We start from the raw sequence: 22934 nt of genomic DNA, 5'->3' as shown, positions 1-22934 counted from the left end.
GCGGGCTCCGGGGGTGGGGGGGTGGTGGAGCCCCCCCCTGCCGATGCAGGGGACACGGGTTCGTGCCACGGTCCGGGAGGATCCCACGTGCCGCGGAGCGGCTGGGCCCATGAGCCATGGCCGCTGGGCTTGTGCGTCCGGAGCCTGTGCTCCGCAACGGGAGAGGCCACAACAGTGAGAGGCCCGCGCACAGCAAAAAAAAAAAATGCATCCACATCACAGCCGTCTCAGCCTCTTGCCCTACCGCTCTGGTCCAGGCTGTCATTGCTTCTTGCCTGGACTCCTGTAATCATCTCCCCACAGCTTGTCGTGCTTCCCTTCATTCCCTCAGAGGATTTACTGCCCCCCCCACCCCCCCCCACCTGTTTGACACCATCCTTCCACCTTCGCCACCCGGCTCTTTTCTCGCTGTCGTACGTTCCCAGCTCAGTGCCGCCTCGGGGCCCCGTGCCTGCTCTTGTCTCCATGGCCAGTGGCCTTCACCCAGGCCTCTGCTCAGGAGGCCAGCCTGCCAGCCAGTCTTCCCACCTGTGCGCATTCTGAACCTCTCTCCTCCTCTGCTTTGTCACCCTGGGAAGTAGGTGTGTGTGTGTTGTGTGCTTGTATCGCTACTAAAGTTCATTTTTGTTCAAGCGTTTTTAGTGTCTGTCTTCCCTATCAAAGAGGGAAAGAGCCTTCATCTGTTTTGTTCACTGCTAAATCCCTAGGACCTAGAGTAGTGCCTGCTACATAATAGAGGCTCAGTAATAATTGCTGAGCGAAAGGGCAAAAGGCCCAGCAAACACTGACAGATGTCAGTGCAGTATGGAAGTGCTTTGAAGAAATTCACAAAAGATGTAAAAACAAGTTCTAGCTGTCAAATAAGTCACTTTTGAACTATCCACATCCTTGCTATGTTTCATTTATACATTGACTGTAGACAGTTGCTTTAGAGTATAAGCAGTCTTTTCTGACTCCAAAAGCAATACAAGGGTGTTGAAAATTTCAGACAACATTAAGAAGAAAATAAAGATCACTTATAATTGTATTAAGAACTCCTGCTTAGGGCTTCCCTGGTGGCGCAGTGGTTGAGAGTCCGCCTGCCGATGCAGGGGACACAGGTTCGCGCCCCGGTCCGGGAAGATCCCACATGCCACGGAGCGGCTGGGCCCGTGAGCCATGGCCGCTGAGCCTGCGTGTCCGGAGCCTGTGCTCCGCAACGGGAGAGGCCACAATAGTGAGAGGCCCGCGTACCGCAAAAAAAAAAAAAAAAAAGAATTCCTGTATTTTGGTGTATGTCTTTCTAGGCTTGTTTTCCTCTAGCTATTTACATTTTAATAAGCAAATGAGGAGTCACACTGTACATGCCTTCTCTGTAACCTGATTTTTTAAAAATTGGCTCTCTTTTTTTTTTATAAATTTATTTATTTATTTTTGGCTGCATTGGGTCTTCGTTGCTGCACGTGGGCTTTCTCTAGTTGCGGCGAGCGGGGGCTACTCTTCGTTGTGGTGTGCAGGATTCTCATTGCGGTGGCTTCTCTTGTTGCGGAGCACGGGCTCTAGGCACACGGGCTTCAGTAGCTGTGGCTCGCGGGCTCTAGAGCGCAGGCTCAGTAGTTGTGGCGCACGGGCTTAGTTGCTCTGTGGCATGTGGGATCTTCCCGGACCAGGGCTCGAACCCGTGTCCCCTACATTGGCAGGCGGGTTCTTAACCACTGCACCACCGGGGAAGTCCCTGGTAACTGCTTTCTTAAAGATAGTAATCTATCATCATTATGTGCTTATGTTAATTAATATATACTTGGGTCCCTTTTAAGGTTTTCCATTCTGATTTATTCATCTGATGACTCGTAACAGTATATGTTGTCTGAATTAGGTGATATCATTTGAGTTACATGGTGATGCTGGTCTCACACGTACTTCTTTTGCAAAATTTTTTCCCATTTGGTTTTCACTCAATTTCCATATGAATTTTAGATATTTTTCATGTGAATTTTAGATCTTTTTGTTCGCTCCCCAAAGTGCTTTGAGAATGAATTGTTAGATTTGTGTTATGTTTATAAATTAGTTTGGGGAGGTTGCCTTCGGAATAAGTTAGCATTTGACTACAAATAGCAAAAAATTTCAACTAAATTAAGTGTAGCCGTGAGGACACTGTTATGTCATGCGACTGGCGGTTTAGTGAAAGGGGGCGGGGCTTTATGGCTCACGGAGGTCCTGAGGGATGTGGTCTCCCCATCCATCCTCACTGACACTCTCAGTGTGCTGGCTTTCACTTCACACTTTCCTTGTGGTTGAAAAGTGACCGTCAGATCCCAGGAATCTCATCCAGAAATGACAGTGTCCACTTCTTGCATGTTTCTCTTAGAATCAAGGTAATTTTTCCTAGAAGTCCCCACCTAGATTTATGCTTGCTTCCTGCTGGCCAGATTGGGTTACGTGGCATTTCTAACCCAGTCCTTGGCAAGAGAAGTGGCATTAGCATGATGGGCTAAAACTGATCAGGATCCATTCCTAACAGAGGTTCGGAACCCCGTCTGCTTGAATCACGTGAGGAAAGTGGCTGAGACCAGCGGCAGCTCTGCTCTCATCACGCCGCCGTCTTCCCATTCAGGGACGTGGTCTGCTTCTCCTTACAGACCTTTTCAGGTAGATCTGACAGCTGTTTTGTTACATTTGATTCTAAATGGACACCTTACTAAACTATTTGCTTTTGAGTTGATGTTCACACTATTTCCAGATACATAATTAGAGATTTGGGAGGTCATGATAATTGTCTTTTTTCAGATAGTTGTACTTCTGTGTCCCTGCTCCCTCCCCTTACTAAATGTAGTTCATTGGCCATAACCTCAGAACATTAAGTAATAGCGGTGCTGGACAACTTTGTCTTGTATCTGATTTGGTGCAAGACCGTGTGAGCAGATGTATTATTACGTGTGGAGCACGTCAGGCTCGCCGGTAACTGGTTAATTGCTCAGTGTGCTGCTGGGTAATAGTTGATGCTCATGTTTTATTTAGACTTCCACATTTATTTTGTTTTGTGAGATCCATAGTGTGTTTCTTGAGCTTCTCATCACATGATTGTATTAATGTGATAAAATGAACTGGCATGCTTTCTGTGTTTTCTGGAATAGGTGTGGGGTATTACATGGAGTGATCTAGTCCTTGGAAGTTGTAGGATCTACGAAACCACATGGCTCAGATCTCCTTTAGAGTTGATTCTCTGGCAGCTTTTGTTCTTTCTTCCGTTACTTATACATTTAAGTTTCTTCCATTTTCTTGAGTTGATTTCAGTACCTAGGACAGTGCCAAGACCACAGCTTAAATAAATACCTGTTGAATAAGTGAATGGGTGGGTGAAAGAATTTTGGAGACCTGTATTTTCCTGGAAGAAACTTACTTAGGAATTCTATTTGTAAAGCATAACTTAACAATATTCTGTTACGTATTCAGGATCATATTCCTTTCCCAGTTTTTAATTTTGTGGATTTATTTCCTTTTTTTAAGAGAGTTTTCCCCCTGATGCCTTTCTCCTCTCCTTGAGATGAGAGTTTCATTCATTTTCATAGTTTAAGTAAAACACTCCTGGAGAGTTGAAGTATTTCTGGTGGCATATTTGGTTTCAGCAGTGCCTGAAGTCTGGCACCTGGTTGGAATTCTGGCTCTTCCACTTAGAACAGCAGTGGGACTAGACAAGTTACTTGTCCCCTCCTCAGTTTCCTCATCCATACAATAAAAAAACAGAATGTGCCTTACAGTGTTGTTATGGGGATTACATGCTCTAGGATTGAGACTGGGACTCACTGAGGACTTTGAAGGAGTCTGCTGGAATGTGGAGCATATGCTAACCTAGTTTATTAAATGGTTTATCTCCTCTGTGTTTACCACTCTTAATTATGAAGGGCCTCCCTGACTCTTTTATTCATAGTTTCTCCTGTTTTTTGTCAATTTTGTTGACCGTGTCAAAGAGCCACCTTTTGGTTTCATTTTCTCTAATTTTTTTGTTGTTTTCTACCTCCCTTATTTCCACTCTGATCTTCTGTGTCTCTCCTGCTTGCTGTGGGGTTTCTTTTGCTCTTTTTCTAGTTTCTTAGGTAGAAGATTAGGTTGTTGATTCAAGATCTTTCCTAATGTAGGCATTTACAAGCTATACATTTCCCTCTACTGTGTTAGCTGCATCCCATAAATTTTGGTATGTTGTGTTTTTATTTTCATGTATCTCAAAATATTTTAAAATTTTTCCTGTGATTTCTTCTCTGATCTTTTGGATATTTTGGAGTGTGTTGATTAATTTCCATATATTTGTGAATTTCCAAAATTTCCTTCTGTTGTTGATCTTTAAGTTCATTCCATTATGGTCAAAGAACATGCTTTGTATGATTTCAGTCCTTTTACCTTTTACCGAGACTTGTTTCATGGCCTGGTCCGTGGCTTGTTCCGGGGATTGCTGCATATACATTTGAGAAGAGTATGTCCCTTAGCCGCTGGGAGACGTGCTCTGTAGACATCTGTCAGGTCTAGTTGGTTTACAGTGCCGTTCAGGTCTTCTGTTTCTGTCTAGTTCTAGACAGAACTTTGGTTTTTGTGAGTTTTTTCTTTATACATATTTCTATGCTGTTTAGAGCCCCAGATATATATATCTTCATTGTGAATTATCCTTTCATCAGAAAAGTGATTCTTTTTTTCCTACTTAAGGTATTTGTCACAAACTTTAGTTTTACATTGTTGACTGTATCTTACTCTTAAACTTTCTGAGTAATTTTGTTTTCAGTATGTGTTTTGTAGAAGGCTGTGTTTGGATTTTTTTTAACCTAATCTGAGTATTGTTGTCTTGTGGTAGAGAATCTTAAAGCCTATTTAAAGTTAGAATTGAAAGTGATATTTGGTCTAATTTTTTATTAAAAGCTTTCCATTTTTGTTATTTCTTATATTTTCAAGTCCCTCTTTTTTTAAAAAATAAATTTATTTATTTTTGGCCGCGTTTGGGTCTTCGTTGCTGTGCATGGGCTTTCTCTAGTTGCGGCGAGTGGGGGCTACTCTGTTGCGGTGCGCAGGCTTCTCATTGCAGTGGCTTCTCGTCGCAGAGCATGGGCTCTAGGCGCGTGGGCTTCAGTAGTTGCAGCACACAGGCTCAGTAGTTATGGCACACAGGCTCTAGAGCACAGGCTCAGTAGTTGTGGTGGATGGGCTTAGTTGCTCCACGGCATGTGGGATCTTCCTGGACCAGGGCTCGAGCCCATGTCCTCTGCATTGGCAGGAGGATTCTTAACCACTGCGCCACCAGGGAAGTCCCTTCAAGTCCGTCTTATAGGGACGGTTTTCTCACTAAACCTCCATTTATATTTTGAAAGGAAGGTACATCTATGGTCTCCAGTTCTATTAAAGGGTAACCTAAAAATTTCTAAAAGACATATTTGACTCAGAAAAAAAATTCTCTTTTCAGTTTCTTCTGTAAGATGAGGTGACTACGATTTAACATTCTCCTACCTCTCCCCACTTGTTTTTTCTCTGTGATCTGGAATTTTAGATCTAGTGGGACTTTGGTTGGTTGGTTGGTTGGTTTTTTTTTTGCGGTACGCGGACCTCTCACTGCTGCGGCCTCTCCTGTTGCGGAGCACAGGCTCTGGACGCGCAGGCTCAGTGGCCACGGCTCACGGGCCCAGCCGCTCTGCGGCATGTGGGATCCTCCCAGACCGGGGCACGAACCTGTGTCCCCCGCATCGGCAGGCAGACTCTCAACCACTGCGCCACCAGGGAAGCCCCTCTAGTGGGACTTTTTGCAGAGAATTCTGAGGCCAACGTATTTGCCTTCTCTTTTGTATATATATAAATTTATTTATTTTTGGCTGTGTTGAGTCTTCGTTGCTGCACACAGGCTTTCTCTAGTTGCCGCGAGCAGGGGCTGTTCTTCGTTGTGGTGCACGGGCTTCTCATTGTCTTGGTTTCTCTTGTTGCAGAGCAGAGGCTCTAGGCGCGTGGGATTCAGTAGCAGTGGTATGCGGGCTCAGCTGTGGCTTGCAGGCTCAGTAGTTGTGGCACGTGGGCTCAGTAGTTGTGGCTCGCGGGCTCTAGAGCGCGGGCTCAGTAGTTGTGGCGCATGGGCTTGGTTGCTCTGTGGCATGTGGGATCTTCCCGGCCCAGGGCTCAAACCCATGTCCCCTGCACTGGCAGGTGGATTCTTAACCACTGCACCACCAGGGAAGCCCTGCCTTCTTTTGTAAATAACCTGTTTTCTCCTGCCTGGTTACTCTGTAGGTGTCAGAAGCTCTTTAGCATAAGGTTAGGGGGTTGGTCTCTATGAATTTGCCTGGTCTGTGGTGACCCTTCATTTTAAGATCCAGTTCTCTTGAGCTTCTGCAGTGCACCTTTGATTATTGCTACCGTTCTTCCTTGCTGTGGTTTTTTATTCAGGAGTGTTGTTTACCTGTATGTTGGACTCTTTCTTCTGTGTTCTGTAGTATAAATTTACTCTCTCCTCTCAGGTTCTTGTCTGTATTTTGGGAATTTTTCCAGTGTGTATTCCATATTATTGACTTATTCAGAAAAGTCAGTTCTGTCCTTTTCTTCTTCTGGTGCGTTTTTTTTGTTTTGTTTTGTTTAAGATTTCAAGCAAAAATAAAGAGTGGAGACTTTAACAAACACCTGCACACGTTCCCCATAGCTTTGTCACGTCTGAGTATTTTACCATATGTGCTTCAGGTGATGATTGGGGCGGGGAGGGGGGAGTTTAAACCCCTGTGTACTCCTGCTTGATGTAACTAGCAGGTAAACCATCTGTTTGCTTGGTTTTGGTCTTTATCATTCTTATGCCTGTTTATTACACTTGTATACATCAATAAACAATATGTTTATTGTTTTTAAACTTTTTTTTTTTTTTTTTTGCGGTACACGGGCCTCTCACTGTTGTGGCCTCCCCCGTTGCGGAGCACAGGCTCCCGACGCGCAGGCTCAGCGGCCATGGCTCACGGGCCCAGCCGCTCCGCGGCATGTGGGATCTTCCCGGACCGGGGCACGAACCCGCGTCCCCTGCATCGGCAGGCGGACTCTCAACCACTGCGCCACCAGTGAGGGAAGCCCTGTTTTTAAACTTTTTATGAATGGCATCATACTGTACAATTGTTTCTGCAGTTTATTTTTCACTTGTCATATTGCAGAGATTGATCCACATTGATACTTAAAGCATCAGGGTTTTTTGACATAAAGGCCCTGTTCGCTTGCCATGCTGTCTGTCTGTCCAGAAGGGATGACTTTCTTTACTTAATCCCTGGGGTGGGGGTGTGGGGTGAGGTTGTGCTTTCTTTCCATCCTGGAAAGGAGGGATACAGCTAGGGGTGGCCCTGACACCCCATTGTGGGCATGTACTCACTTCTTCTGTTGATGGACATGTAGGTTCTACCTGTTTTGCTGTAGAAAATAATGCTTGGACCTGTGTCTCTGCACACTGCAGGATGTTCCCTAGGGGTACACCTAGGAGTGGAATTGCTGGGGTGCAAATACTAGACATTACCAAATCGCTGATCAGTGCTTTTACTGGTTTACATTTTCAGTGGCAGTGTGTTAGCATTCTTGTTGCTCTATATCTTTGTTATTATTGGACTTAAATTTTTGGATGATCTGGTGGATCTGATGGAGTGTCATTGTGGCTTCAGTGCATGTTTCTCTGATTACTAGTGAGATACAGAACATCTTTTCATGTATTTATTGGCCATTCAGATTTCCTGTTCTGAAAACTGTCTCTCTATCCCCTTTGCTTATTTTTTGGAAGGGTTGTCTTTCTGAATGATTTGTAAAGAGTTCTCAGCTTAATGTCTTTGAGCATCTTTTTTTGAGCATCTATTTTGTTGGTTACATTATCTCTTTGTGACCTTGTCTTTGCACTTTAGGGCATTTGACAGAGATTGATTAATTCTACTGAATGTAATAGAATCTTTTGTTATTTTCCTTTATAGTTTGTGTTTTCTGAGTCTTGTTTAATAAAAATCCTTCACTCTTCTAAGGTCAGAAAGATAGTGTCTTCTAAATATTTGGCTTTTTTACATTTAGTCTTCAATTACGTGGAATTTATTTTTTAATATGGTGTGAGGTAATGATATGATTCTTCCCTCAAGCACGGATTTTAGCTCAGGACTGTTTTATTAGCGCATCCGATTCTCACTGGTTTGTAATGACATCTCTGTACTGAACTTTCATAGATATATGCAGTGTTGTGTTGTTACTTCTGTAATTAAAACTTTTAGTTTTATTGTATCTTCCATATTTAGTTCAGTACCTTCATGTTTCTAGTCATTTCTTTTTATATATGTTCATTCATTCAACCAGTCAGTCAAGAACGAACTGATTGAATGCCTGTGACATGCCAGCGTATTACTAGGCACTGAGGTACAGCTGTAAATAAAGCCTGAAGGACACCTCCTCAATTTCTAGTGAAGGAAACACACAATAAAGACAATCCACTAACTTAATAACATATCCAAAGATGATAAAGGGCTACACAGATAAGTTTATGAGGAAATATGTATTTAGGGGAGACGTGGGGCAGTACAGTATTTTATAGAGGGGTCGGGAAAGGCCCAACTGCTAAGAAGCCTGGAGCATGGGAGGGAGTAAGCCAAGTGGTCATCGCTGAGGGAGGCAAGTTACAGGCAGGGGAGGGGCCGGTGCAAGGCCCCCGAGGTGGAGCATACCTGACGTCTGAGTCAGCATTTGGCCCTACTTAGTTTATAGTCTGGGATCACTCAGTTATCTTGAGGGGAAGACCTCCTTTTTATGGTCTGCTCATTTCCATTTCTGATGCATCTTATCTTCATGCTTACATACTTGGGGTTATAAATTCATCTTCAGCGGGGTTCGAGAAATGAGTCTCCAGGCTGGTTTTGTTCGTTTCTTCCGGGCACTCGGGTCCGAGCCTAAATGGATGATATAGATTTAGACATCACACTGCGTGTGCACAGGCCTGTGATACAGCTTTCCGTGCAGTCATTGTTCCCTTCTAGATCCCGGCTTGGCCATTCAGGCTTCTCTTGCAGCCTCTGGGGAACATCCTGGTTTTATGCAGGGGGCTTCACATCTAGTTCTCTGTTCTACACAAGGTGAAGAATCCAATTCTGGATTCAGAGACACTCAGGCCACCCACAGAACCAACCAGAACTGGGCTTCTCCTGCATCAACACACATGCATACCACTTTGGGTTTTAGCTTATTTCTGATTTCTGGCCTTGGGATTTCCTTCTCTCGGGAACTCAGTTAGCTGTGCGTGTAAAAGGATATTCGTTATAATCTATCTAATATTTGAACCAGAAGGGCTTTCCGATGATCAGTCATGCCACTGGAACCAAAAACTCCTTCCACTGGTGCCGTTAGTGGTCTCAGGAAGTGCCGATGGGCTCATCGGTTAGGTAATGAGAGATTCAGCTTAGCAGAAATTCTAGAATGTTCCTTGAACATGGGTGGCAAATGCCTTTAGGTTCAGAGACCCTGTAGACTTTCCTAGATTATTATTGGTGGTGGGTGGGGGAACTAGATGCCTGTGCTCACGTTTTCTTAAATTCGAAATGCTCTTTTTCTTACTGATGGGGAGGTCCTATTCCTGTTTTTCTGGGTGCATATAATTGTTCCAGTAACTTACCAAGCTCCTTTTAGTCTGCCTTTATGCAAGCCTACTTCGATACACTGATGCGTTAAGTAGATTGAGCCATTCTTGGTATTCCTGGAGCAAAAACTGCTTGGTGCATTTATCCTTTGTGCGTTTGAGAATTCAGTTTGCTTATATTTTGAGCACAGATTTCTGTGATGAATCTTGTTTGTTTCATAGACTGATTTTAGGTAGCTCATCTTTTTCTCCTAGGAATAATTTGTGGAAAAGAACTATTTACAACTAAAGTTTGAAGAAATAAGTATGCTTCCCTCCCTTCAGATTCCAGTAATCCATTGGGGGAAGCTCTGTATAAATGATCCCAATTTATTTCTCAGCTGTTATTAGGTTATCTGATTTGTTCTTGTCTAATTTCTAACAGTGTTTATATTAATATTTCGAAGAACCATGTTTTAATTGTTATTAGTTAGAAGAGGAACTCTTTTTGGTACTTTACTAAAGGTATGAACTTTTAACTTGGCAGTGTGCTAAAGGTTTTATTATGGAGTCTTTTTATTTCTCCCTTGGTCCTATTTTTAGAGAAGTATATTGTTTAAAAATTTTCTTCATATTTTTGTTAGTACGATTTGAATGTGCTACAAATTTAAAATGTATTTTCTTCTTAACAGTGACAAAATATTACAGCTAAAATTTTACCTCATCAGTTATTCTTTCTAAAAAGCTTTACTATCTTTTCTGCCATTCTAGTTTAATTTCCATTACAGATATGAGGGGTAATTTTCTACTAGAATTGTCACTTTATCCTTGTACTTTTGAGTTATAGTGTTGAACATATTTTCTAATTGTAAAATGTAAAAAGAGCATGCTTTTGTTAATGTAGAAATATCTAAAGAGAATTATTAACACACATTCCAGAAATATGATTCAGTAGTCACGTTTGAAACATACAGTTTCCAGAATTGGAATAATTAATTTATACATTGTTTTTTGGTAAATATTTTTGTTTTTAAATGTTCTCCAAGAACATGGATTTTAGTGCATCTGTATATTCTCAGTCTGTTACAAATTGCTTATCTCCTTGGACCTTTGTTATTTTGTTAGTAAGTGAAGAGAGCACAGTGGTTTGTCTGTCTTTATCTGGACCTTTGTCCATTACATTATCTCCCAATAGTGTGGATCTTAAACTGCTGCTGATTTTATAAGCTTTTGCTCAGCATTCTAAAAAGAGTGCTCATAGTGAGATATATTTTTTCGTTTCAACATTTCCTTTTAATGGAGAAATATGGTATCTTTACATGTGGTATTTATTTGGTGCCATCTTACGTTTTGCTTTTTTATATTGGTTATATTTATCCATAAACTTATATATGCTTTCTATATTTATAAAAATAATTTTCATCTATATTTTTTGAAAATAAATTTGTAAGGTGATCTATTTAAAACTACTCCTAATTTGATTTTAAGAAAATGATTATCATTACCTTTTGTATATAACTAGGCCAAAGTAATAACTTTGGATTTCTACCTGAAGAAAAACATTTTTTTTTTCACTTTTACCTTCAGATATTATTTCAGTAGGTATTTTTATTTGCATTGTTTTATGTAAACTGTCTCTTCAGTAATTGGTCATACTGTTACTTGGTAACATAGTCTTTAAATTCTCTATCCCATTTGTAAGTTTTCTGAAACTTTGATGATATGGAAGGAAAGGTATTTGGTGTGAATACCTTTGCTGGTAAAGAAACCCGTCTGAACCCTTTCATTTGGGTGTCTAATAATTGTGTTACAGAAGATTATCTGAGGGAACCTCTTGTTTCAAGTCCTTTGTGTAAACATTTACTTGCAGCTGAGCTGTTTGCAAAATTTCCTTTGATGTAGTTCATCACCATTTCCACATTTTTTGGTATCATCTCTCCTGAGTCTTTACTTGTGTAGGTTGCTTTTAGTTACTGGTCCCTAGGTCTGTTCTCTGGTTCTTCTCACACGGCATTAGGTGTTTGAAGTTTGTTCTTTTTCAGACGTTGTGTGGTCAGTTCTTGGGTGTATTGGGAGGTGCCGTATCTGCAGCCTTTTACTGTTCTTCAAAAAATGGATTAGCTGTTCTTTAAATTTGGCTTGTGACTTCCCATTTCAGGATTCTGAGTGTTCTCTGGTTCCTTTCTGTAGTGCTGTTTTCATACCTGAAAACTTTTTCATTGGCCCTAGACTTTTTCTTGTTGTTAACTTATTCTTCTTTGAGTTTATTTTCACCTGGTTCTGCTAAATATTATTAGATTAAAATTTGAAACCAAGTGTGGACTCAGACATCATTTAATTGGATATTGCAGTATTGTGTTTTATAAGAAATACGTATTTGGTCATTCAGATGACAAAAAATATTTGGTCTTTATTCACAGTTTCCCAAATCCTTGGAATTTCCTAAGTGTTGGGAGTGATTTTAAGTGTCTTCTGTTATGTTAATGAGGTGACTTGGGTGGCACCTAAGGACGGGCTGGTTGCAGGTGGAGCCAGCCTTGTGATTAGAGGGTTGGAACCTTCAGTCTCAGCCCTGACCTCCAGGGAGGGGAGAGGGATTGGAAGGTGAATCAGTGGCCAGTGATGGAATCAGTTGTGCCTCTGTAATGAAGCCGGCATCAGCATCCCAAAGGATGGGATTTGGGCTGGTGCTGGGGCAGTGGCGCCTGGCCCCTTCCCACACACCTTGCCCTGTGCCTCTTCCATTTGGCTGTTCCCGAGTTACAGCCTTTTATAAACCGGTGATCTAGTAATCTGTGAGCCACTCTAGCTAACAAATTGAACCCGAGGGAGGGAGTCCTGGGGAACCTGTGATTTACAGCCAGTTGTTCACAAGCACAGGTGACAACCCGGACTTGCATCTGAAGTCGGGGGAGGGGGTTAGCCTGTGGACTCTGGGTGGATGGTGTCAGAATTTAGTTGGATTCTTAGATACCCTGCTGGTGACCAACTGCTTGTTCGTGTGGAGACGCCCCACCCCTTCCCCAACACACACAGGTGGGTCCAGGAGCCAGTTTAGATGCTAATCCACCTGAATTGTCACCTTTGTGTAACAAAGTACAAGGTTAGGAGTACTTCTTTAGTGATGTGAAACAATCAGGTGAGTCTTGGTAATAAGAAAAATGATCAGCGCAGGTTGGCCACGTCTCTGCGTCATTTTCTGTACTGTACTGGTTATATCCCAGCACTGCTCTTATTTCCTTCCTAGTGGAAGAGAAGGCCAACACCCACCTCCTCTTGGGCGCGTGCCTAGACACCTATGCCCGCTACCTTCTGTTCTCCAAGCAGCCATCACAGGCACAAAGGATGTATGAAAAAGCTTTGCAGATTTCTGAAGAAATACTAGGAGAAAGACACCCACAGGTAAGGGAGAAAAACAGAAGGACTGTAAGCAAAACTTTCAGAATCCAGAAATACGAAATGGGGACAGATAGTCAGCAGGGGGCCCAGGTACATCCTCCTCCTTGTGCCCGACCACCCCTCCCCTGCGCCCAACTGCTTGTTTCTAGAAGGATTTGAGGCTGCTGTTGAGTTACTGGGTCTGCCCAGCAGGGCTTACGTGAGGGTTGGTTTGCACAGCACGGTATTTTAGGTACTGAATCCTGTGAAAATCTTACGAGGAACAGGTTAACTAACACACGCAGATCCTCTCCTGAGCCCCACCCATAAAATGCCAGGGGAATGTAGGGGGGAGAGGACGGTGGGACCGCATTAAACAAAATTTAAAAACACTGACATAGAATTTAAGCACAGCATGCAGAGCCTTCTGTTAGAGCGGTGAACACATTGAATTGAAATCATCTGTTTTGTCTTAAGAGATAAGAAATGGATCACTTTGTGAATGCTTGGTAACCCCCGACCTAGGACATGAAAGTTCTAACTGGACTAAACATGTCCCAAGGCTGCGAGCAGATGAGCAGGGCAAGTTACTGGGCTCTGAATTATCTTCAGGAATGGGGGTTTAGAGCACCCCCTTCACGGGATATCACTGAGAAATAAGACCACGACAGATACGGAATTCGAATCACGAGGTACTAGAACCGGGCCTGAAGTGCAGGAGGGGAGGAGGTGAGGCCCGCCGCCCTTGGTGCCCCAGCGTTCTGTAGACTCGGTGGGAACTTCCCAGGAGCGGCGGTGGGTCTCCTCTTCTTGAAAGTAGGTGCGACGTCGTAGTGCAGTTCGGCCCGAGGCCAGCTCTCAAGGGTGCTGAACCTCGACTAGAAGGGGATCAGATCCCGTCACTTCTTCTTGCTGTTGTTTTTCATTTGCTGCTCCTCCTTTGATAATTAGTTAGCTTCGTAAGTAATATTCACCCTGTTACCTAGTGTCTAGGCTTGTATCATTTTCCAGAGGGTCAGACTGATGCTGTGCGGTGTGAGTGATCAGTGCACCTGACTTGCTGACGCCCTGACCTTTGCTGGACTGCCAGGCAAGGCGACCCCTTCGGTGTATCCACAGCAGTTCGTCAGACTCCACGTTGACTCTCGAGCTGTGGAGGTGTTCGCAAGCAGCAGCTGCCTGTGTTTCCTCCCGTGTGTAGACCATCGTGCTGCTGAGTGACCTGGCCACCACCCTGGATGCGCAGGGCCGCTCCGATGAGGCCTGTGCTCACGCGCAGAGGGCGTCAGACCTGGCGAGACAGGTGGAGCACCCTGAGCTCCACGTGCTGCTCAGTAACCTGGCTGCGGTCCTGATGCACAGAGGTGCGGAGCGCGGGGCTGGGCTGGCCGGCCTCGGGAGGGCTGGGTGTCGGTGGGTCCGAAGCCTGTGCGTGGCGCTGAGGGGGGCAGTGAGGACAGGGTGTTCCTGAACCGACGGGCCAGTGGGGGGAGACGCAGGGGAGGCGCCGTCGGGCCCAGCTCACATCCCGCCGGTAGTCCTGCCTTGCTGGCCTATCAGGCACATCGAGGTGGAAATGTTTGCAGTGGGACCTTATTTCTGCAGTGCTTTACGGGTTTCTAAACGTTCTCTCTCACGGAGCTCGTGCGACAGGGCACGGCAGCTTGATGGGCGTACTCTGCCATTCTGCTCAGAAACCTGCAACGACAGGTCTCTCACCCGAACCACCGTGGGTGAAGGGCTCCATGAGGTCCCGGGTGTCACGGGGTGAAACAAGGCCCCATGCCATGACTTGTCCCATCACTTGTGCTTTCTCTTCAAAATCTCTTTCAGAATCATGGTGAAACATACATTTTCTTTATTCTTCCTTCTTTCCGGGTTACTTTAGAACGATATGCACAAGCAGAAGAGATCTACCAGGAGGCACTGAAGCGAGCAAAGCTGAAGAGAGATGAGGTTTCTGTGCAGCGCATCAGGGAAGAGCTGGCTGGGCTGTCAAGAAAAAGGAGACCTTTGTCGTAGCCTTGCCGAGCTCTGGACCCCTTTCTGTTGTAGTGAATTTATGGTAACACCTCTCATTCCAGTCCCAGTGGCACCCTGATCAATGGCTTAAATCCTCTGTCCTTGATACTCAAGTCCCCTCAACTTAGCCTCGCTGGAGGACAAGCTGTACACGCTGTGTGCACTGCCGCGTTTGCTTTGCGAAGAAAGCTCCCCCCACCCTGCCACACCTGACTTTGCTTCTGCGACGGGTGTTGGTTAATGCTTTCCGTTGCAGCAGACGGCTGGCTAGGTGCTGTCCATGCTGGTCCGAGAATAACTCTAGATTAAGAGGGGCCAGTTTCCCTCTGGGGTGGGGTCTGGCATTTCAGCCAGGCGTCTCTCCCATAAGATTTTTGTCCACTGATTTGCTGCCTTCTCTTATCAACACCTGGCAGACCAGAGCTACCAGTCTCATGGCAAAGGGGGATGACGGTGAGTTATTTTCTCTTATAATTTATCTCCTGAAGCCCAGTGTGGGATTTAATGCGTAAAAAAGTAGTATCTTGGCTTGCCAGCAGCATGAAGTTTTAAAGTGGGAATTAGGCACTTGAAAGTATAGTGCCCATTTGATTATAAATAAAAGCGAACTGTATGTTTTTGTATGTATCATCTGGTTATATACAACTGTGAAAAAAGGAGGGCAACGAATGACGACCCCCTGCATCCCTGCTCTCTGAGCATTCACTCCTCTGCACCCAGTTATGGGTGTCCCCAAACCCTCTGACTCTGAGTGGGGCCTTGTTCTGACGTGTCCCACCGGTGCTGTAGAGGAACCAGTGCCCTGGACCCGAGCTCAGGCTTTTGGAGTTTGGGTCTCAGTATCCTCGTGTGTAGTCAGAGTCTCTCTCAGCCCTGGGAGCATGCATTTGGTGGATGACCTTACCTGGATAGGCCGCTGTGCTGAGAGCTTTATCACACTGCCTCAGCATATGTAAAGTACACAACACAGCGGGCACCGATGGTGTTTTCACCCCAGCAGTTTTGCGGTTCTTCTAAGTACCACGAAGGAACCCTGTTGTTGCTGGTACGCTGGTGGCGGTGGCAGCGGGCAGGGAGGGAAATAAACTGACAGTTGGGTTCCTGTTTACATACTGGGAGAATCCTTTCATAATAAACTAGACACTCTGCAATAATAGTGTATGTATTCCATAATCTTTGAGTTTCTCATAAAAAAATAATTTACTAAAGAGTTCATAAAAGTAAAAATACAGGGATTAGACTAAAACTATCACCTTAACATTGCGGATGTATCCATCGTCCCACTTTCCGACCCAGTTAATTCCTTTAATCACTCAAGTCTGACTCTGGAGAGAGAAACTTTAACTCACATTGAGTTTCAGTGCAACCAGTCTTCATTTATTAGTTACTTTAAAAAACTGTCGACTACTCACCTTCTGCATTGAGAACGTTTTTTACCTTCTCACAGTTGCGGGAGTTACTGAAAGGGAGGTTTTTCGCTCTAGGTTTAACTGAGAATTTCTGACCCTCCTCGATGCAGCTCCCGGTCCCGGAACACCTGCGGGAGTTTTCAGAAAGCTCCTCTGCACGCGGCGCGGTCACTACAGTTCACTGCACTGAGGCAGCGAAACGAGGAGGACTTGGCCTGCCACCGACGGGGCTGAATCCAAAGGTGAACTGTTCACAGTAGTATAAAGACTTGAACTATCTCACTGGAGCTTTCAGGGCATGGATATTTTAAGATAGAATCACCCAGCACACCCACATTCAAGCACTACGAATCTTCTCATCGTGAACACGCGGTGGACACTGGCTGTCTGTCACAGTTCTGTGAACTGTAACTTCGTTCTGGGTGCTAAAAAAAGTCACTTGCCAGGCTGTAGCTCCAGAACCCTGGGGTCTCAGCCCGCAGCATCCCACCTCGGTTCACAGCAGGCTGTAGCTCCAGAACCCTGGGGTCTCAGCCCGCAGCATCCCACCTCGGTTCACAGCAGGCTGTAGCTCCAGAACCCTGGGGTCTCAGCCCGCAGCATCCCACCTCGGCTCACAGCTGACTTGGCCAAGTCACGTCACGCCGGGCGGGCCTCCACCTCCCACACGGTCTGCCCGCTCCACAGGCCAGCACTGCGTCCTGCCCTTGTTCTGAACCGAGGCGGGACCGTGGGTTTTGTCTCCCGTTGCGGGATCTCTTCTCCAGGTGACGGCAGGTGAAGTAAAACAACTTGCACTGTGATGAGGAGGGGTGAGTGGTCAACAGCCGCCCCCTTTGGGTCCTGAGTGGAGCTGCACAGGTTACGCACAGGGCTCTGATCTGACGTGTTCTCAAGAACTAGTCATAGAAAAATACCAGCATCATCTCTTTGGGACTGTTGACAAATAATTAAAATCTAAAATGTTACTAGTACCTAAACAAAACTTTAAGCAAAAACCTTAAGTTACTGTTTTTCATTCACATTAAAACGTTTAAAGTATTTATAAAGTCGTACCAGCTTTCCGAGTAGTAGGGATCTGACCACTACACCTGATCTAAGGCTTACTTGGAGGACCTCAGGCATACGCAGGTGCGCAGTTCCCTTCGCTTCAGACAGGTGTCGGTCTGTGGCCCTGTCTTCGTTGCTTATTTAACTGTGTGGGCAACGTACTGAACCTGCATCCACATCTATAAAAAGGGGACTAGACACCAAGGTCCCCTCCTACAAAGGAGGTGCTTAGTGGTTGCCGGACACCTGCTGTCTTTAGAGGCTTGAGTACTTTTGGTTAAAAGCTCAGGTCTACTTAAGAGTCTATAAAGTGCTAGTTTTTATCTTTCTGAGAGACCTCTATCTCGGTGGCATTCCCCCAAAACCATTAGCATCCGTGTGCTACGGAAGGATGCTTCAATGCTATGTTAAAGTTGTATGAAAAAAATGTTTTAATTCAACAAGCAATTATTATTGAAGGGTAAGACTGATCCTCTAGTACCATAATGGGTTTAAAATTCAGTCTTTTAAGTTATTTGCTTCTTGAGATTCAGTGAAATAAAAACATCTGACAAACTCTTGCCCACAAGGAATCAAAGTGAAAGTAAGCACAGGGTGGCACGAAGGGGGAAGGACTGGCTGCTCCCCACGAGAGCTCAGGCTATGCGGCACAAAGCAAACCTAAAACACTGAGGTTCTGCACAGATTGTAACCTTCTGACTGACTCTCAACCAATAATAGCTATCCAACTAAAGGAAAGTGTAAGTTTTTCCTTTGAAACCTGAGACAGCGAAAGGCTCACATCACAAGTACTCTACTGTAGCTAGTGGACAGGGCGGTCAGATTTATTTCAGAACAGAAGCTTTGCTGGGCTGCATCAAATGCAGGAGAGGAGGAGTGCTTGGGCGTGGTTAATCACCAGTGTGCATAACAGTGAGGTACGCCTCAAATAAGCCTTTAAAACCTTAAAACCTGAACTATAACAATACCCATGCAGTACTATTTTTTCAGTGCTTCTAATTTAAAAAAAAATTAAAGCCTGCGCTGGAAATTTACAGTATGGCAGAATTTTGTTTCTCCTTTTGACCCTAATACGTTAACGTACAGATTTTATGACAGGGTCTGTGTTAAAAATCTAAACATTTATCACAAGATTTTAAACATCACTGGGAATCTGAGTTTGGAGGAAACAAAATGGGATAAAAGTACAATGCCCGTGACAGCCAATATTGTATAACTGGGCTGTATGAGGTTGTTTAGAAGGCAAAGGTTAAAAAGACGAGATTTTTAAAAAGTACCCCCAGAGTTGATGCGCTGATTTGAATATAAGTACACGAGATACTAGAGCGAGGGGAAACACTGCAAAAAGGTCATCTATTTACAGAAGAGTGATTTAAAGACATTATGATTTTCTTTACAAACAGATGTAAGAACAGGAATTATCCACTTTTTAAAAACTCTACATTCCAACCCTCCAACTATTATTATGATCCACTGAACTGCCTGTATCAGGGCAGCCTTTTCCCCTCATTTGACTCTTGAAATAAACTTCCATCATTTCGTCGTCGTCTGTGGCCCAGGCTCTCCTGAAAAGTCTCTGGGCACAAGTCCTAGGAGGGCAGGCTTTTGGCCTGCACTTAAAACTGAGACCACCAGAAACTAGAGCCCCTCCCCCACCCAGGGGGCCCCGGGACCCCTTCCCGCAGGTCAGTCGCTGTCGGACAGCGTCTCGTACTGCGCGGAGAGCAGCGGGGCCGGCTCCCGATCCCAGATCCTGCTCGGCTGGTGAGGGGCGGCGGGGCTGGCAGAGGCGGGCGCACAGGCGACGGGCGCACAGGCGACGGGCGCAGGGGGCGTGCTGCTGAGCATCCGCATGGTCAGGGGGTTGTAGGGGAACTGCGTCGAGCCTGCGGGAGGAGGAGGGTGAGGTTATACGCGCTCCGCTTCCGTTCTGGACGGTGGAAGCCCCTAACGAGGCTGTAATACGGAAGCGGTGTTCGAAGCAGCGCTAACCAAGGCACTGACGTCGGCTGCTTTCGGACTCCCAGCAGCTCCTTACCTGTGGAGGAAGGCCTGTCCTCCCAGGCCCAGCCTGGCGTCTGCCTGTGGTAGTCCCCTTCCGAGTGCACAGAGGAGGCTGAGGAGGGCCGCTCAGCTCCCAAGTAGCCTTGCCCCGGGATAGGAGATTTCGACTTCCTGCTGTTTGACTTGCTGATCAGCTTTGGTTTGCAAACTCCTCCTAAAAGTGAAATAAATTATTACTGCTGATACTTAGTAATTTATGTTCTCAACTTTAAAATCTACCAAAATGCCGATGATTGTCTAATGCTAAGTGAAGGAAGCAAAGTGGTAGCAAGAAGAATCCAAACCCTAGTGCTAATGAAGTAAAGAAGTAACATTTAAAAGAAAGCCAGAATTCACCTACAGCAGCTCAAGTCAAAACGGGGTATGTCCTCATGCCGTAAACTCAGAAACGTGTAATCAAGGAGCTAGCATTTCTGGAACGTCATCTCTTTCTTGGCCTTGGAGTACAGAAACTGCTTAAGGAAATGGAAGCTGGCTGACAAAAATCTTAAATCTTCACTTTCTCCTCCCCCACCAGTTTACAGAGGAGGAACAAAACTGTAGAACAGAAGCCCCTTCAGGGCACTACTGGACCTCAGCAGAGCCTGACAAGTCAAGGTGGCCCTTTCTGCTGCTCCAGGCTGTACAGCTGATGAACTCAGCAGGAGTTCACAGGAGAGGGAAGCCCCAAGTGGGCTCTAGAACAAAACGTGAAAAAGATCTCAGAAGAGATCAGAGTCCAGGTCACCAGCAAATGTTTTCCTCAGCCCTAGCAGAACAGTCTCACCCTGACCCCAGTCCTTCGAGGTACAGAAAAAAGGAACAGAAAGCAACTTTGACCCCTCCAACTATCTGGAAAAAGAAGAAATGCAAATCCTTGGTGATAAGGAAAAGAATATAATAAAGAAATGGGCGGCGGCGGGGGCAGGGAACGTGATCCAAACACTGGAGAAAACTTCGGAATACGTGAAGCCAGTTTAAGAAAAGCTCAAAGAATAGATAACCAAAATGAAAGGGGCGAAAGTGCTTAGGAAACAAAAGACAGAACAGCAAGGGTCAGAATAGACACGAGGGAAAGGGAATTATTAGTGCAAAGGAAAAATTTGAGAGACTCGCAGTAAAAGCAACAGAAAAAGATCAAGATGACTAAAATAATGAGAAGGTTAACAGATACAGAGATCAAAAACTATCCAGCAAAAAGGTAACTTTCTGAAATGGAGGGCCCAAAAGAAAGAGAAAATAACTAAGAGGAACAGTTGGTAGAACATTTCCCTGAATGCAGATATCAACCTGAAGGGGCAACACCCTCCTGTGAGCAACAGGGTGAGGGGCACTAACACTCAGGATAAATTTACTGAAATCGAGGTAAAAAAAAAGGATTCTTTGGGCAGAGAGTCACCACCAAAAAAAGGTGGTGGTGGGGGAGACATCTGGTCTTATTTTTTATACAACAACGAATGCCAGAAAAAAAGCCTAACAGTGTCTATGTTTTGAGAAAAGTACGTGCTGAGTATCATAACCTGCCGAACTGCCGTCTCAAACATAAAGGCAGCGAGACGACACTGTCGAGCACGCACCTCAGGACACAGCAGCCTCTCGGAGAACACGGGGTGTGAAACCTTACCAGAAAGAAGCGCTGTAACAGAAAGATCATGTAACCAGGCTAACTGTAACTGTGAGTCACCAATACGACAACCTTAAAACACACTTAAAATCAATAGAAATCGGAAGGTTAGAGCAGAGATGGGAGACAGTGGCTCATATTTTAGAGCAGGAAGTAAATTCATATTGTCCTAAAATTAACATATATATGTAAAAATAAATAAATAAAACCCCTAATCTCTTTATCTTTTTCTTAACCTTAGTGAGATCGTCTGTTTGACCATAACAGGAAAATAAACTAAACTTGAAATGTTACTGACCTTCAGGTAGTTTTTAAGGTATAAAGGATTAAGAAGAAAGCTTATATATACATATAGGAAGAGTCCTGGTTCTTGTGTGCTTGCTTTTAACAGGATGCATACAATTATCTCATTGCAATAAGCTGTCCTTTTATGTAAACACCACCACTAGCTTTCTGGACGATGTGATCTGGGTTTTTTCCCTCTTTTCTGTGGCTTAAAATTCTTTTATACTGAGCCTGTCATTTTTATTACAATAGTAAGTTACTTTGATTCAAGAGCAGAATATGAAATTGCACTCGTATTGCAATTGCAATGTATGGATACGGATAAGGACTAGATGCAAAAAGGGTGACTTTCTGGGTAAAAATTTTCATCCTTTTAAATTTCACATTACTAACATGTCTGAGCAGGTTAGAAAAGAGACTTGGTTTCAGTAACTAAAACCTTCAGAGGTGACTCTGAGCACATAAATGAAATCTTAGTGATCCGTTAGAACTTGGGGTATAAATTGGCTTTTTCTTGGGAAAGGCGGCAGAAGAGCATGGAAATGAGCCCTTTACCTGAATGAGGTGACGGGTCCCCTTCCTCTCTCCGGGCCTCACCGCCGGTTGCCACCGAGGTGCCGGCACCACCGGGCACCCCCCCCAGGGGCTGGGGCATGGCGACCCCGTGGTCCTCCACTTTGTCTTCAAAGCTCCCCATGAGCGCCTTCCGGATGATGTCCTCCAGCCCGAGGTTGCTGGCAGGGTCAGCAAAGGAATGACCTCGGGAGCTCACGGAGCCTGCAAAAGACGAGCAGGACGAGTCTGCCTGATTCCGAGGGCAGGTCGGGAGACAGGAGCCCCCCCAGGACACGCAGCACCTGGGAAGGTGCCCACAACACAGAGCCCACATGGAGGCCGGCTAAGGCCAGCGAGCGTAGCTCACAGGCAATGTGTTTTTCTTTGTTAAATCAGGCACCCACTTGTGTGAGAGTTACTCGAGGATGGCTTTCTTCTCTTTTTAGCTCTTTAATAGTTTTGACTCTTTCTTCATTTATCTTTTCAACGAGTACTCACTGAATCTCAACTCATTATTTACCGCCATTGACTCCCTCCCTCCCTGACTAAACGATGAGCTTTCCTGGAGCAGTTTCCTGTGTGCAGTCGGTATTCGACACCTATTTGCTGGACTGACTGCTACTGTACCAGTTTCCTGTTGGCAAACAATGTCTTTTGAATCTTACCTGAGGTGGTGACTGCTGGCAGGTTAAAGATCTCAGTTCCTGGCTGAGCAGCTGCTGTATTTAAACAAACATTCAAGTTAATTGAGATGTGATAATCACATACATCGAAAGAGATAAAGTCTCAAAAAAACATCCTACAGTAAAATTAACCTTCTTATTTTCCATGATCTCAACTTTATTTTTCACCGATTAAGTGAAGATAAAGTGAAAGAAATTTTTTTTTTTTAAGAAATCAGAACAGGAGGAGTACTATAATAATATAGCCCGGGAAGGAAAGGAACTTTTGCAGTGCTGGAGAAAACACACAGAGGGAAAAGCTGCCCTCAGAACAGGAACCCAGGCTCACTGGGGAAGAG

At 44.8% G+C, this 22934-nt stretch overlaps 2 protein-coding genes across 14 annotated transcripts in view; one reads left to right on the top strand and one right to left on the bottom strand.

The window, feature by feature from the left end:
- TTC19 (tetratricopeptide repeat domain 19) overlaps positions 1 to 18248 on the top strand; it is a 27045-nt gene extending 8797 nt beyond the window's left edge. Inside the window, exons 7-10 of one of the 3 annotated variants that reach the window (XR_003004288.1) lie at positions 12795 to 12949; positions 14127 to 14289; positions 14814 to 15400; positions 16467 to 18248. Coding sequence is in view for 1 of the 3 variants with exons in the window: in XM_024753513.1 (XP_024609281.1) it covers positions 12795 to 12949; positions 14127 to 14289; positions 14814 to 14947 (452 nt within the window). In the remaining 2 variants the exon portion in view is untranslated. Of the gene's footprint in view, positions 1 to 12794; positions 12950 to 14126; positions 14290 to 14813; positions 15571 to 16431 lie in introns of those variants that run through there. The other 2 variants (XR_003004287.1, XM_024753513.1) reach the window with 2 other exon arrangements.
- Positions 18249 to 18740: 492 nt separating this feature from the next.
- NCOR1 (nuclear receptor corepressor 1) overlaps positions 18741 to 22934 on the bottom strand; it is a 141924-nt gene continuing 137730 nt past the window's right edge. For all 11 annotated transcript variants that reach the window (XM_024753426.1, XM_024753421.1, XM_024753463.1 and 8 more), the window contains 4 exons: positions 22579 to 22632; positions 21914 to 22135; positions 19445 to 19624; positions 18741 to 19292 (listed from right to left, as the gene is read on the bottom strand). In XM_024753426.1, the coding sequence (XP_024609194.1) occupies positions 19093 to 19292; positions 19445 to 19624; positions 21914 to 22135; positions 22579 to 22632 (656 nt within the window). In that variant the 3' untranslated portion in view covers positions 18741 to 19092. The remainder of the gene's footprint in view (positions 19293 to 19444; positions 19625 to 21913; positions 22136 to 22578; positions 22633 to 22934) is intronic.

The sequence above is a fragment of the Neophocaena asiaeorientalis genome, unplaced genomic scaffold, assembly GCF_003031525.2.
Source record: "Neophocaena asiaeorientalis asiaeorientalis breed wild unplaced genomic scaffold, Neophocaena_asiaeorientalis_V1.1 scaffold540, whole genome shotgun sequence".
Lineage (NCBI taxonomy): Eukaryota > Metazoa > Chordata > Mammalia > Artiodactyla > Phocoenidae > Neophocaena > Neophocaena asiaeorientalis.
This window is presented reverse-complemented; position numbering and strand designations above follow the sequence as displayed.